The sequence below is a fragment of the Astyanax mexicanus genome, chromosome 10 (assembly GCF_023375975.1).
Source record: "Astyanax mexicanus isolate ESR-SI-001 chromosome 10, AstMex3_surface, whole genome shotgun sequence".
Lineage (NCBI taxonomy): Eukaryota > Metazoa > Chordata > Actinopteri > Characiformes > Acestrorhamphidae > Astyanax > Astyanax mexicanus.
In genome coordinates, this window is record NC_064417.1 from 15,795,033 (window position 1) to 15,809,423 (window position 14,391).

General features: G+C 36.7%; 1 protein-coding gene and 1 long non-coding RNA gene across 2 annotated transcripts; both read right to left on the minus strand.

Moving 5' to 3' along the window:
• Nucleotides 1-462: 462 nt before the first annotated feature.
• LOC125804866 (uncharacterized) lies at nt 463-1,722 on the minus strand. The gene is made up of 4 exons (XR_007441087.1): nt 1,479-1,722; nt 1,189-1,381; nt 924-1,098; nt 463-819 (listed from the first exon to the last, which is right to left on the minus strand). It is a non-coding gene; the product is annotated as an uncharacterized LOC125804866 (long non-coding RNA).
• A 1,163-nt stretch (nt 1,723-2,885) lies between these two features.
• Nucleotides 2,886-13,982, minus strand: LOC125804721 (uncharacterized). Its single transcript, XM_049484014.1, has 3 exons — nt 13,544-13,982; nt 9,281-11,667; nt 2,886-8,302 (listed from the first exon to the last, which is right to left on the minus strand). Exons 2-3 carry the CDS (start codon nt 11,665-11,667, stop codon nt 2,926-2,928), a joined length of 7,764 nt encoding a protein of 2,587 aa, XP_049339971.1. The 5' UTR covers nt 13,544-13,982; the 3' UTR covers nt 2,886-2,925.
• Between the last annotated feature and the right edge of the window lie 409 nt (nt 13,983-14,391).

Consider the following 14,391-nt stretch of genomic DNA (forward strand, 5'->3'; position numbering starts at 1 on the left):
ATATTATTTAAAGACCTTTTCAAATCTGTTGTTTTAGAATTTCTTTTATTTAATCATATATTTATTGTATATACACAATCCCATATATAATTCAATAAACCCCCCACCCCACACCCATCCCCCCCAAACACACACACACACACACGCACACAAAATAAATAAATAATAAAACAACTTGTGGTATGAATAATAAATTGATAGAGCTTTGTGCAGGATATATATGAATATTACTGCTGTCCACAAAAAAACATCTGCCTACATAGTAACATTTTTCCCCTGCAGTGATTATTTTTCCCCACTGCTTCTGTTTATATTATATACATATTTCTTTATGATTAGACAAATACCAATCTATGTTCATTGTGTAAAATATGACACAATTTGACTACATTTTGTTTCACATTGGGATTGTTTTTCCTTTTTTCTGTAAACTAACTATTTTGGACACATGTGATTTTGTTTGGACAGTAGCAAAATTAAATCCATAAAAACAATAACAGGTATGATTAAACATTATTATATAGTGTACATAAAACAGATGTATTGTTAGCATGCCAGCTTGAATACAGTAGTAGAGTTGGGAGTTGTCATAGAGTAATAGTCCAATAGTCCAAGTGCAAAGGATGCATCCAAGAGGAAATTAAAGTGAAGTAAGTGGAATACTTGTCCATGCATAGGTCGATGTAGTGTGAGTTAGCCTTCGCGATTACAGTTCAATTTGGCTATAATGAGTCATTGTCCACATGAGAGCACCTGTTCCGGTTTAGACATCTGTTGTTCATTGTAGCATCAGCCTGGCTTAGTTGTCTTATTCACAGACTGGCAGAGACAGAGAGAAAGAACAAGAAGAAATGTGTGAGAAATAAAAAATGTCTTGAGAAAAGATTAGCTATGCAGAGAATTGAGTGTGTATTTAAAGTTACCTTATATGAGGAATGCTGCATGAATGATATCTTGGTGTGAGAGACTTAGGGGAATACAGCACACTCTGGGTATGATGAATCCTCACCCAGACTACTGCACCACTTCCAGTTTAAGCATCTTCTATTGACTGGAGTCTCAACTTGGCTTAGCTGTCACACACTGGCAACGTTGTCTCTGAGAATGAGAAGGGACAAGAAGACATGTGTGAGCACTATTAAATGAAAACAATTTCTATGCTGAAAATTGTCTATATATTTGACTTACCTTATATGAAGAATGCTGCAACTGCATGGATGATATCTTGGTGTAAGATACTGAAGCTTTTGGGAATACAGCACAGTCTGGGTATTATGAATCATGGCCCATACTGTTGCACCACTTCCAGTTTATGCATTCTCTGTTGACTGGAGCCTCTACTTGGCTTAGTTGTCTCATTTTCAGACTGGCAAAGTTGTCTCTAAGAAAGAGAACGAACAAGAAGACCTGTGTGAGCACTATTAAATGTTGTGCGAAAACATTATCTATACAGAGAATTGTCTATATATTTGACTTACCTGATATGAAGAATGCTGCAACTGCATGGATGATATCTTGGTGTGAGATACTGAAACTTTGGTGAATACTGCACACTCTGGGTATGATGAATCTTTGTCCAGACTACTGCACCACCTTCAGTTTGAGCATTCTCTGTTGACTGGAGCCCCAACTTGGCTTAGTTGTGTCATTTTCAGACTGGCAACGCTGTCTCTGAGAATGAGAAGGGACAAGAAAATATGTATGAGAACTATTAAATGTCATGTGAAAAGACTTTCTATGCAGAGAGTTGGCTATGTATATCTAGTTACCTTTTATAAAGAATGCTGCAACTGCATAGATGTCGTCTTTGGTGCTTGGAGTCAGTGGACAGCTTTGTGACTGTTGCTGTAATGTTGGAGGTCTTGGATGATTTTTAACAAGTGCATATATATTACATAACATACATTTACATATTATAAACAAATAAAATTTTAAGACATGCATAATTTGTAATATTAAATATATCTTGCACAAAGCTCTATCTCAAAAAAATAAAATAAATAAAAACAAAATAGAGCTGAGGTGCCCTATAGTGATTGCCAGCAAATGATTTTTAGAAATCGACGCAGTACATGTAACAATATACACATTTTGTGTGTTCAAGCAACCCTCTGCAAGTTTTAGGGCAAACTACATAATTAAAGTAATATTAAGTACCATATTTTTCGCACTATAAGGCGCACTTACAAATCCAGTGCTCCTTATGTATGAATTTTACCATTCAAGTATTAAGAAGCAGTGAAGCCACTCTGCTGAATACAGCATTATACAGGAGTTTCAGTTTAGTTATCCAGCAGTATTAGCATTAGGTGCTAACTGCGGTAAACTTTAGCTTTTTGCCCGTTCAGAGGCGAGTATATTGGCCTGTAGCCAGAGCCTTTACAATGTTAAAACAAGCTACATGAGATGAAGAGGTAGGTAATATCTCCCTGGTTTAATAGAACACGCAGGGTTCCTGGGGAAGTCTGGAAATCTAAGCTTACTGTAAAAAAAAACAGAAGTGCTTTACTCACCCAAATAAACAGTTTTCAGGGGAGAATTGTGTGTAGAATAGCGTCCAGCACTTGTTTAACTTATCTGACTCTTCAGATTTTTTGCTGTTGTAAGAATTAGTTTTGTTTGGTTAGGTTAGTTGCTCTGAATTAGAAGGAAAACATGTTTTTTTTTTACACTGTTTCTTACCAGTGTCACATAATGCACCTTATAATCCGGTGCACCTTAATATTTGTTGAAAGTGCGCCTTATAGTGCGAAAAATACAGTATGCTGTAAACCAGTTAATAGGGCACCTCAGCTCTAGCCTATACCCACTTCCCACAGGGGCCGTCCAGCTTTTTGTCATACCCCTGTCTCCCCCACCCCCACCCCCCAGGTGGTGGACGAATCTTATGGGACTGCTCTCCATATACTAGTCATTACCTAACCTTTAATACGAGAAATTTAAGACAACACATTCATGATAGCTGAAATAAGTAGGCATTACAGAAACACATATACTCTCAATTGCAATGTCTTTAATATAGATATGATCAATTAAAGTGCCATTTTCAGTGGTTGCATCTTTCACAATTTGAGTGAAGCCATTATGCTGCATCATTTCACTCACTGTATTGGACACAAAAAGGTTTTCATTGAAGTCACCCATAATAATTTTTCCTCCTGCAAACGTGTCAATGACACTGATTACATTTGACAGCTTGTTAACAAATGCTTTTAAACTGTATGAAGGTGGTCTATACACAATTGCAGCTGTTGAGTTCAGGTGGGGAATAGTAAACTGCATGCACTCTATGTTCATACAGGGTAAATCAACAAAACTACAGTTGATCTGTGTTTTGTAATACACACCAACACCACCATGTTCTTTTTCTTGCAACTTAGCAAAGAGTTCCTCACTTTTGTCATATGAAACAGACCTTGGGCTGTTGCAGAATGAAAATCCACTTATTTGTAGATCATTTTCAGTATGACTTGACTGTATCCATGTTTCTGTCATGCAAATAATATCAGCTTCCATATACCTTTTGTCTTGTTTTATGTCTTCCAGGTGACATGACAACCCTTGAACATTGTGCAGAAGTACTTTACATGATAATGATGACAGATGTGTTTCTCTAAGTGGCTCCACAAATGCGGGCATAGTTTGCATGAAACTTTCTATATCAGGTTTTGCATAAATAGCTGTTTCCTTGAAATCTTCTATAATGAGACCTTCCAGAGAAGTCACACGACTTAATGCCACATATGCTTGTCCAGGTGCAAATATCTTTTTAAGTGACACAACAGCTTTATCCACAGTTAGACCTTGTACTTTGTGAATAGTGCAAGCCCAAGATAATTTCAGGGGAAACTGTCGTCGTATGCCACCACTTCTTGTGACTCTCTCTTCTTCTGGTTCAATTGGTGTAGCCTTTTCCAGTCCTGGTTTTAAGGAAGGCCGTTTTGCTCGTAAGCCTCTACCAGCTCTTTCATTGTCAAATGTCACATATACTTTTGATGGGAAATCTTCTCCAGGATTAAAATGTATATCACTAACTGTACCAAAAGCACCATTCACAAGTCCATCTGAAACATCAATGTTTTTAAGGAGCATGACTCTTGCATTAACTGCAATGTGAAGTGATCGTGAAAGACATGTCTTGCAAACATTGCTGTGGTGGCCCTTTACTTTTTGAAAGTGTCCAGTTTTCGGGTCTCTCTCATAATCTTGTGCTCGAATAACTATAGTATCTTTGCATGTCTTGTGAAGCATTTCTCTATTGTGGTCATCAACTTCATTATTTGTGGCATAAATATGCAAATTGGAAGTCATGTGTTCTTCACCAGTTTCACACTGTTTCAGCATACTTATATCTTTTTCCAGCAATGGATGAGACTTCTGTCGTTTCCTTAATCGATTGAGCAACTGTGCGAATTCCACATCTTTCTGTCTCATTATCTGACTCAACTCAGCCAAAGCAAAATGGTCTTGCCACAGATTCATTCCCACATGATCAGCATATAAAGCTTTACCCTTAACTGGATTGAGCTGATAAAAGTCTCCAACTGCGATGATAGAAACCTTTCCAAAAGGTGAATAATCTCCAGTTTGTTTGATCTGCCTCAGTCTGCCATGAACATATGCAAGGAGTTTGTGATCAACCATTGAAATTTCATCAATAATTAATATATCCAGGTTTCCCAACTTTGTTCTCAGAGAATTAATTTTCTCATCTCCCAGTGGTTGATATGGTAGCTTTACATCTGTACCAATAGCTAAAGAAGTATGTATTGTTGCAGCATTAATGTTATAAGCACTTACACCAGTTGGAGCTGTCAGTAACACACGTGTGTCATCAGGATTATTTGATAAGCGAGATAGGATACGATGTGCTTCATAATGTATTGCTTTAATCAGCATAGATTTCCCTACACCTCCAGGGCCTGATATAAACACATGAAAGGGTTCTGGAGTGTCACCACGTGCCTTTTGTAAACACCAGTGTCGGATTTTATAAAATATCTGGGACTGTGTCTCATTCATTGAACGTAGTAGAGCCATGGCTTCTTCCTTTGGCATGTTATGAGAATTATCCTGTAATGAATAGATTTCCTTGGGAAAAAGGTCAGGTATAATGTCATTGTTTTCAGTTATTTCTGGAGTTTCCTTCTGTTTCTGCTCAATGCATTCTAAACGTTCACGCTCAGTCTCTGGACAAAGTTGTGCCCATGCATCTTCCATTGGACCATGTGCATCTAGGTCTTCCTGAGCTTTGTCTATGGAGTCACTCTCTTTTTCAAACATGGCCATATTTGTGTCTACTGTGACTTTCACTGAGACAAGTTCATTATCAGAATATTTCACAGACCCAGTTTCATAAAACTCTTGATATGTCTGGAAAGTGGATGGTTTTAGTTGTGATTTGAGGTAGTGAGGCAAAAACAACTCTAAAATGCTTTCATGATATTTCTCTGGATTTTTTGTTGGTGAGAAACGGGCATATCGAATCACAGCAGCTTCTGTTCGTGACCTTTTCTTGGCAAATCCTGATCCTTTCAAAAGTTTGATGCTGTCACTGGATGAATGTTCCGATTTAGACAATATTCTATATTCTGATGCAAACCTTGCCAAACACATTTCTTCAAATTCCTTGCTTTTAGGTCTGTTCTTATATCTGTCAGAAATGCTATACATCCAAATATTGTCACCGTCATCATCGCCGCACTGAGCTTTCCTCTGTATGACATTTAGTGGAAGACTCATTCTGATTGTGTCACCAGTTGGAACAAATTGCACTTTGCGAGATGCCTGTTTTAATTTCATATTCGTAAGACGATACACACTTTCTTGAGCTGAAACTTCACGATTATGCAAGAAAACACTGCCAAGTTTGCGCATAGCTTGTTTAGCATCAAGATTGCCTTGCTCTGACGCTTCTTTTTGTGCATGTGACAACAACAGCCCCATTTCTCTCTCTGCTTTTGATATGTATGAGATGATATAAACAATACAGGAATATGCATCGACTACAAACTGTATGTCCATATTTGCATTCCATGCTTTCAGAAGATGTGTGTTATACTGATTCACCCAAACATCACATGGTTTCCTCTTCAACACAACACTGGTTTTCTTGGTCATTGTTTGATATGCTGCTTCAAAGATTTCTTGATTTATATCAAGGGAAGCAAATAAAGAGTCAACAGAGTCAAATGTGGCCTCAGTATTTAATAAAGCATTTCTGACTCCTTTTAATATTGTACTTGCTAATTCTACTTCCATCGTCTTTGTGGATTTGCTAGCTTTTTCATTTTCATCATTATTTTCATTTTTATGTTCTTCAGTCTTACATCGTGTAATAAATGTTCTGTTACTTGGAGGACGTGGAAAGTTAAATCTGCATGTCGTTCCCTTTTTTTTGCATGTTTTTGAGTGTCTCTTGCTGTGCATCTGAACTTGTGACACTATGTCATGCATTTCTCTGTCCTCATCTGAAGGCAATTCACATGTGACATACTGATTAATAAACTGACAAACACGCACATCATCATCTCTGTCTATCTGTGGAGCATCTTTTACCCAGAAAAGACAATGAGTGTGAGGTGAACCACGATTCTGGAACTCAACTCTCATGAAAAAATCAGTGATCTCTCCAATTGGTTTGGCTTCAGACATGATGACATCTTTAAGGAAACAGTGAAATCGATGGTCAAACATTCTAGCAGCAGTCACAGGGTTACTTTTCAGCAGGTGACATCTCTCTGACCAATCAAGCTCATCAGCTGATACATGTTTTCCTTCTTGTTTCAGGATTGTTTGCATGAGTTCTGGCCACCGGAGGTCAGCAGAGGAAAACGAAGCAAACCAGGTTGGAATTCCTAGTTGTCTGACCATTGCAAACAAATCTTTCTGCACGCTTTGCCAGAACACTGGAGTACCTCTGATAGGTTTTAAGAATTTATAGCCTTCATCAAAATGTAAAATGCGTCGTAAGGATTCATGGTTTGTCAACATTTCTGAAGTAACTTCTGATTTCTGTGTGGAATGTCCTTTTCTCAATGCGATTGATACATTTGATACAACCTGATTTAGGTCTGACAAATACTGGCCATAAAAGATAAAGTCCAAGTTTTTAGCAAATCTTCCATCTGCATTGAGTATTCTTGAGTTTAAATATTGACATAATGTCAGCCTTTCTGGTCTTGTCTCATGAAAAGTACCTGTGCCTTTAGGGAACAGAACTGGGAAGCATTTGGCCTCGTTTGACTCATCAGTTAATAGCCTGACTGGACTATTTCCTTCTGCAGGTGCTACAGACATGATTCCATCAAAATGCTGATCCAGAACCTCTTGTGCTACATCAACAGGTTGTAAACAAGTATCCATAAACATGCCATGCTGTTGTCGGTCAAGAAGAGTTTCATCAATGTTCTCATCCTCATTGGTATGCTCAGTGTGTTCCTCATTACCAGCTTGTTCACTTTGGTCATCACACTCATCTGCTTCTGCAGTGTTGCTCAGTGGATTAATCCAATCATTGTTGAATTTAACATCACTGTAGAATTTGTTATGGTTTTTGAGGTACATCAGTGCATTTTGAATTTTCTCTGGGTGGACAAATTCATACTTATAATGCCCCTTGTATGTCAACTTTCTTTTCAATTTCACACGGATCATGAGATCAGCATTTTCTGATCTTGGTAAAAGCTCAGCTGCATCAGCTACATTTGATGGCACACAGGTTATTGGGCCTACGACAGAGCTCTGTGATCCTTTTGGCAGTGGCACAATCTTCATGAATGGTATATGCATAGCAATCAAATGACATTCCAATGAATTTAATGTTTGCAATTCATGAGGGACTGGATCCAATGAAAGATTATTCACAACACTCTGTTCTGGCATTTTTGCATTACAAATCTTTCTGTGACAAGTATAACAAACCCAAAGAGAACCAGCTGGACCAGTTTTAATGGCACAATGTACATCACAGCTCTCATTGCAAATATGCAAATAATCCTCAGTGACACACCTTTCCGCTATACATGCAACTGCTGGATCTTTTTTCAAATATTCATGTTTTCGACATCGTATGACTTGGTGTTTGAACAGAGCTCTGTGACAAACCGCACACACGTATTCTGGACCTGTGCTTATTTTGTTTTTGAACTGTTCAATTACATACTCAATGTCTTTTCTTTTGTTTTTATTTGTGTGTCTTCTCTCTATGTTTTTGTTTTTCACAACCTGAGCAAATGAGCTGTCTGTTTTGTATTTTAAAATGGAAATCTGCTTTACATGCTCTCTGTGTTCCTCATCTGTTCTATATTTCATAACACTGTTCGTTTTTACAATTTCTCTGTGTTCCTCATCTGTTCTATATTTCATAACACTGTTCGTTTTTACAATTTCTCTGTGTTCCTCATCTGTTCTATATTTCATAACACTGTTCATTTTTACAATTTCTCTGTGTTCCTCATCTGTTCTATATTTCATAACACTGTTCGTTTTTACAATTTCTCTGTGTTCCTCATCTGTTCTATATTTCATAACACTGTTCGTTTTTACAATTTCTCTGTGTTCCTCATCTGTTCTATATTTCATAACACTGTTCGTTTTTACAATTTCTCTGTGTTCCTCATCTGTTCTATATTTCATAACACTGTTCGTTTTTACAATTTTTCTGTGTTCCTCATCTGTTCTATATTTCATAACACTGTTCGTTTTTACAATTTCTCTGTGTTCCTCATCTGTTCTATATTTCATAACACTGTTCGTTTTTACAATTTCTCTGTGTTCCTCATCTGTTCTATATTTCATAACACTGTTCGTTTTTACAATTTCTCTGTGTTCCTCATCTGTTCTATATTTCATAACACTGTTCGTTTTTACAATTTCTCTGTGTTCCTCATCTGTTCTATATTTCATAACACTGTTCATTTTTACAATTTCTCTGTGTTCCTCATCTGTTCTATATTTCATAACACTGTTCATTTTTACAATTTCTCTGTGTTCCTCATCTGTTCTATATTTCATAACACTGTTCATTTTTACAATTTCTCTGTGTTCCTCATCTGTTCTATATTTCATAACACTGTTCATTTTTACAATTTCTCTGTGTTCCTCATCTGTTCTATATTTCATAACACTGTTCATTTTTACAATTTCTCTGTGTTCCTCATCTGTTCTATATTTCATAACACTGTTCATTTTTACAATTTCTCTGTGTTCCTCATCTGTTCTATATTTCATAACACTGTTTGTTTTTACACTTTCTCTGTGTTCCTCATCCGTTTTATACCTCAGCACACTGGAACGTTTTTCATGTTCCCTACGTTCCTCGTCTGTATTGTATTTGATTATACGTGAAGCTTTTTTATATTCTCTGTATTCGTGATCTGTGGCATATTTACGTTTACTTGTTTTTTTAAGGTGATTCCTGTAATCTTCATTTTCAGAATATTTTTTGACACTTTCAGATTTTTTGTATTGCCTGTATTGGTCACTGCATGAATATTGCTCAACTGCTCTTTTTTTAACACAATTCCGAAAATCCTCATTTTCATGGTACTTTGTCAGAATTTTTCTAACTTTGTCCTCTTTGTTTTGTTCATTTGTTTCATACTGTCTTTTCATACTTTGAAGTTTGCGATGGCTTGATGCAGTTTCAGGTTGTAGGTTCCTGCAGAACGCTGAACACAGTCCAGAACACACACCATCTCTTACTTTCATGCAAATTACCACTTCATAATGGGACTGATTGCAGTGTTTCAGATAAATTCCAGACTGTTGATGGCTGCGAGCACCTGAGTCGTAGTGCGTACTGTACTTCAACCACTTACTGTTAGTGTATGTGAAAATATCTACTTCAAGTAGATCTGCAGCAGCTTGAATTTCAACCTCTGTGGCCCATGTTCCAGTATATTTTATTCTGCTGCTACTGATATAATCTGAAAGAGAGCTGTACCCTTGCCTGAGATGATTAACATACTGAGCCTCATTTTTTTCCATGTGTCTCACAACAGCACGTCTGATTTTTAAGTGCTCCGTTTCACTCCCACTGATTGAAAACGCCAGACATCGGAAGAAGCAGTTCCCGTCACCTGTTATCCTCTGCGTTTCACAGGGTTCTCCTACTGAAACCAGTTCACTCTGTTGTTTCTGTGGGGATTCACTGTACACAACATTGAGTTTCAGACACAGGTTTTTTTGTTGCTGAACTGTTATTGGACCATACTGAAAGCTTTCGCTTGGAGTCTCGCTCATAAACATGACATCAGAGTCACTTGTGAGAACCTGATTGGCTGAACTTGTCACATGTTTAGCTTTCCTTTCTGCTGTAACCTGCGGTTCACTATTTGCTTTCAGACGTTGAATTTTGCACACATGTTTAGCTTTTACAGCTTCACTATAGAGCAGCCTGTTGCTTACCCTGTCTTTCACAGTGTTCATTTTATCTGCAGCATCTTTCAGTTCATTCCTCACATTTACACCCTCAGTTACCTGCGTGTGTGCTTCAGAAGTCTGCTGCCCCATGTAATTTGAAACCACTACAACACCAGTTACTTCAAACGGCTCACCTTCTGCTTGCAATGACAGACCCAGGATTGTGACGTGGTTGAGAAGTGACTCCAAGTTAGCATAATAAGCTAGTAAGCTTTTACCTGAACCATCTACTGCACCGTGTGTGTTTCTCGCATGCGAGTCAATAATGACGTACCACGAGTCCTGTTTGATGATAGCACATGTATTGACTTTCACAGTAAACAGACAAGCATCAAACTGAGATAGCACTCTTACAATGGCTTCATCATGTGACATGTACACATTCTGCATATCTCCATATTCAGTAACACCAAACAGTCCTGTAAACATTTCATCACTGAAATTCAGTTCAAACCTATGACCATGTAGTGCATATTCTGTAGGCAAATCTTGTACAAAGAGGTATCCTGAAGCATCATGAATCCTGCCAGCATCTCTAATGTGAGTGTAGAACTGATCTCCATCAAGCAGGACTGCATCCAGGTCTTGTGTTGTCCATGTCAGCACATTCTTTATTCTACTAGTCATAACTGCAGTTACACTGTTAGCAACACACTGTTTATTACTGTTAATGCCAAACCGTGAGTGTGCTTGATGAAAAGAACCAGTCAGTCTCTGGGCCTGAGGATAAACAGCACAAACATGTGAAGACATACAATTTTGACTGGCAGAGAGATTGGTAGAGAGAGCTGCAGAGAGTTTTGCAGAGAGGTTGACTGAGACATTGCTTGAGACATTGCTTGAGACATTGCTTGAGACATTGCTTGAGACATTGCTTGTGACATTGCTTGTGACATTGCTTGTGACATTGCTTGTGACATTGCTTGTGACATTGCTTGTGACATTGCTTGAGAGATTGGCTTTTGGGTCAGTGTTAGAGCGTTTTTCATAATGGGGAAAAAGCGTAACCCCGTCAGTCAGGTCTTTTTTGTCAGGGGATGAAGACGTAACCCCGTCAGTCAGAGGTAAAGAAGTGTCAGCTGCTGCTTGGCCCACAGGTGGGCTGTGGCTTGCAGGAACAGAGTCAGTCAGATCTTTTTTGTCAGGGGATGAAGAAGTAACCCCGTCAGTCTTAGCCACAGCCCTGTCTGCCATCCTCTTCTTCGCAGCAGCTGACCTCCGGGATGCTTTGCTGGGCGGCATCTGCAAACAAAACAAACAAAAAACAGTATTATAATATACTATACATGTTGTATGTGGTATACCAATGTTTCACCACATTCATTACTAAAACTTCAAATTTAACCATATTGCAAAACATTACGCATCACTTCACAGCTTTAACCACTTACTCTAATGATACAACCCATTTATTCAGCTTGTGACATACTAGACTCAAAACTCATGGGTAATACAAAATATTGTACAGTTTATGTGTAAAATGTCCATAAGCTTATTAATTTTGATTCACTGAAATATGTCACATTCTGTGACTCTTATCATGCAGAGTACATTCATCTAAACGAGCTAAGATGTTGATTGTTTAATTTTTTATAAGATTTAATTTATGTTAATTACGAAAGTTAACCATGTTATAATCAGTTCCAATGTGTACATTAATTTAAACTGCATTTGCATAATATTATTATATTCTAATTATAAGTGTAAATAGATTTTAAACTGAAAATAATAATTACAGTTATTTATTTTTTAGACAATATTTCATCCAAAGAAAAATAGTTATGAAGTGTCTACTCATTAATAAAATATTACATACACAAGAAATAAGAATAAAAACATTGTAGTATGATCATTTTGACAGTACATAACATTTTGTTTCCTGTTTTAATGTAAACACTGTATATTATAAGTTCATTGTTCTTTTTAAGTGCAATTGTATTATACTATTCTAATTATCAGTGGTGTAAACGGATCTTAAACTAACATTACATTTATTACATTTATTTATTTGAGACATTCCTATGTATTTATTCCAAACAAAAAAAGTTATTATGAAGTGTCCACTCATGAGTAAATTTGTACACATACAACAAACACTAAATAATTTGTGTGGTGTGATAATTTTGATACTATATAACAAAAACCAGATTCATTTCTACTTTACTGCTTTCAAGTAAACACTGTATATTTTAGTTTTTGTTCATATAACAGGCTTTAACTAACACATCCTTCTAGCTCCTTCTTTGGCACAGAAGTACACAAGTTGAAATTGTGTCAACCTCACCACTCATCAGCTGTTGTAAGTCCTCCAGTACTGCACATGAAGCATTGCCATAAATAAATCCAACTACAGATTATATTTATTTTACTACTACTATGTAATGAAAGCACTACATTTTGTGTACAAGTGACAACAGGTTTCACAATGATTTGTATCACACACACCACACGTTCCACTAGAATCCTAGTTCCAAAAATGGTGTATAAATTTGTGGAACAAACTCTAAAAATCCCTGTCTGACTGGAACAAGATTGATGGTAAATGCTGTATGCTGGTGATCTCAATTAATCTGACAGTTTTTCATTTTACACTAAGTTAAATAACCATCAACCCAGAGAATACAGCAACATTTGTGTTCATCAGTGGACAACACAACTGTATATTTTCATCCAATAATTGCTATACATAAAACCTAGTCAACACAAATTCAGTTTAATTGGTTACATGTAGCAACCAATTCACTAAACCAGCTTTGTTGACTACATAACTAAATTATCAATTATTGATGAGACAAATGTTGTGTGTGTTCTATGTTTGGTGTTGTTTTACTTTAAATTCTTAACTTCATGTATTGTCTCTGCTACAGGTGTTGTAAATTTCGCAATAGCATTTCTGCTGTTGCTTATTTGCTAATCCCACAACACAAACATCTTGCTGGGTTCTGTCAAGGAACATGCAGTGATGCACATGCATGTCAGCATGTGTTTCATTTTATCAGTGATTTTTGATGCCAATATTGTGTGTACATGCCACACCCAAATGCCACACTTCACAACCAAAATATTTGCTTGTACATATAATTCCCTACAAAGTTGAGATTACATATTAAAAACAAACCTTCGACAACTGTTTCCTCTCCAATACTCCTTTTCACCAGTAGGGAGTTTCCGAAAACACAAAGAGAATGGAGTTAGTGACAAGATTGGAAACCTACACATTTTGATAACCGTACACAGTTTGTAAAAGTTGCAATACACATCAGACAATATTTAATTAAGTATTTCCCTACAATGCTTCTTATATTACTTAAAAGGTACATTTCAAGACCGTGTGTTTCCATTCTTACTGTAACATTTTTATTAATGATTTAATATGTATCAAAATATACCAATTTCTGTTTAAATTCAACCATTTTCAACACTTGTATACACAAATATAATTGTTAATTCCAATGAAATGTCCTCACTCACACCTAGTTGACTTGGGTTCAAGTTTTCTTCTTATAAAAAGAATTACTGATAATTTAATGTGAATTAGTTAGCCTCACAGCTCCAAACTAAAACACAAATTACACATGCCAAATAAACATAATAAAGTAAACAACTATGTTGCTTATTAATAGGCCTAGACAATTTGAATATTATAATATATTTTAACATACAACCAACTAGCATTAATTAAATATTTCATCAATAACTCATCATATGATATCTGAACACCATGTATGAAACCCTATACAAACTGTAACCTGTGAAAACACCACTTGTGCAAAGCTTTTAATAATTAGCCAAGCTGAAAACACGGTATAACACTGCCACCTAGTGTTCACATTAATTTTCTACTGTCAGTTTATTAGTCAATGACCTGCCCAAATGAGGTTATTTACACAAATAAATCTGCATTATGCTTTCAGAAAACCCAGCTAAAGACCATTACTTCCTGGTAATTGGTTTTAGATGGTCACG

Excerpts from the sequence above, each read along its gene's own strand:
- LOC125804721 (XM_049484014.1), bottom strand. The coding sequence starts at position 11,667 with ATGCCGCCCAGCAAAGCATCCCGGAGGTCAGCTGCTGCGAAGAAGAGG. Across the intron at positions 8,303-9,280 it reads AAACGTTCCAGTGTGCTGAG|AACAGATGAGGAACACAGAG; the intron begins GTATAAAACGGA and ends TATGAAATATAG.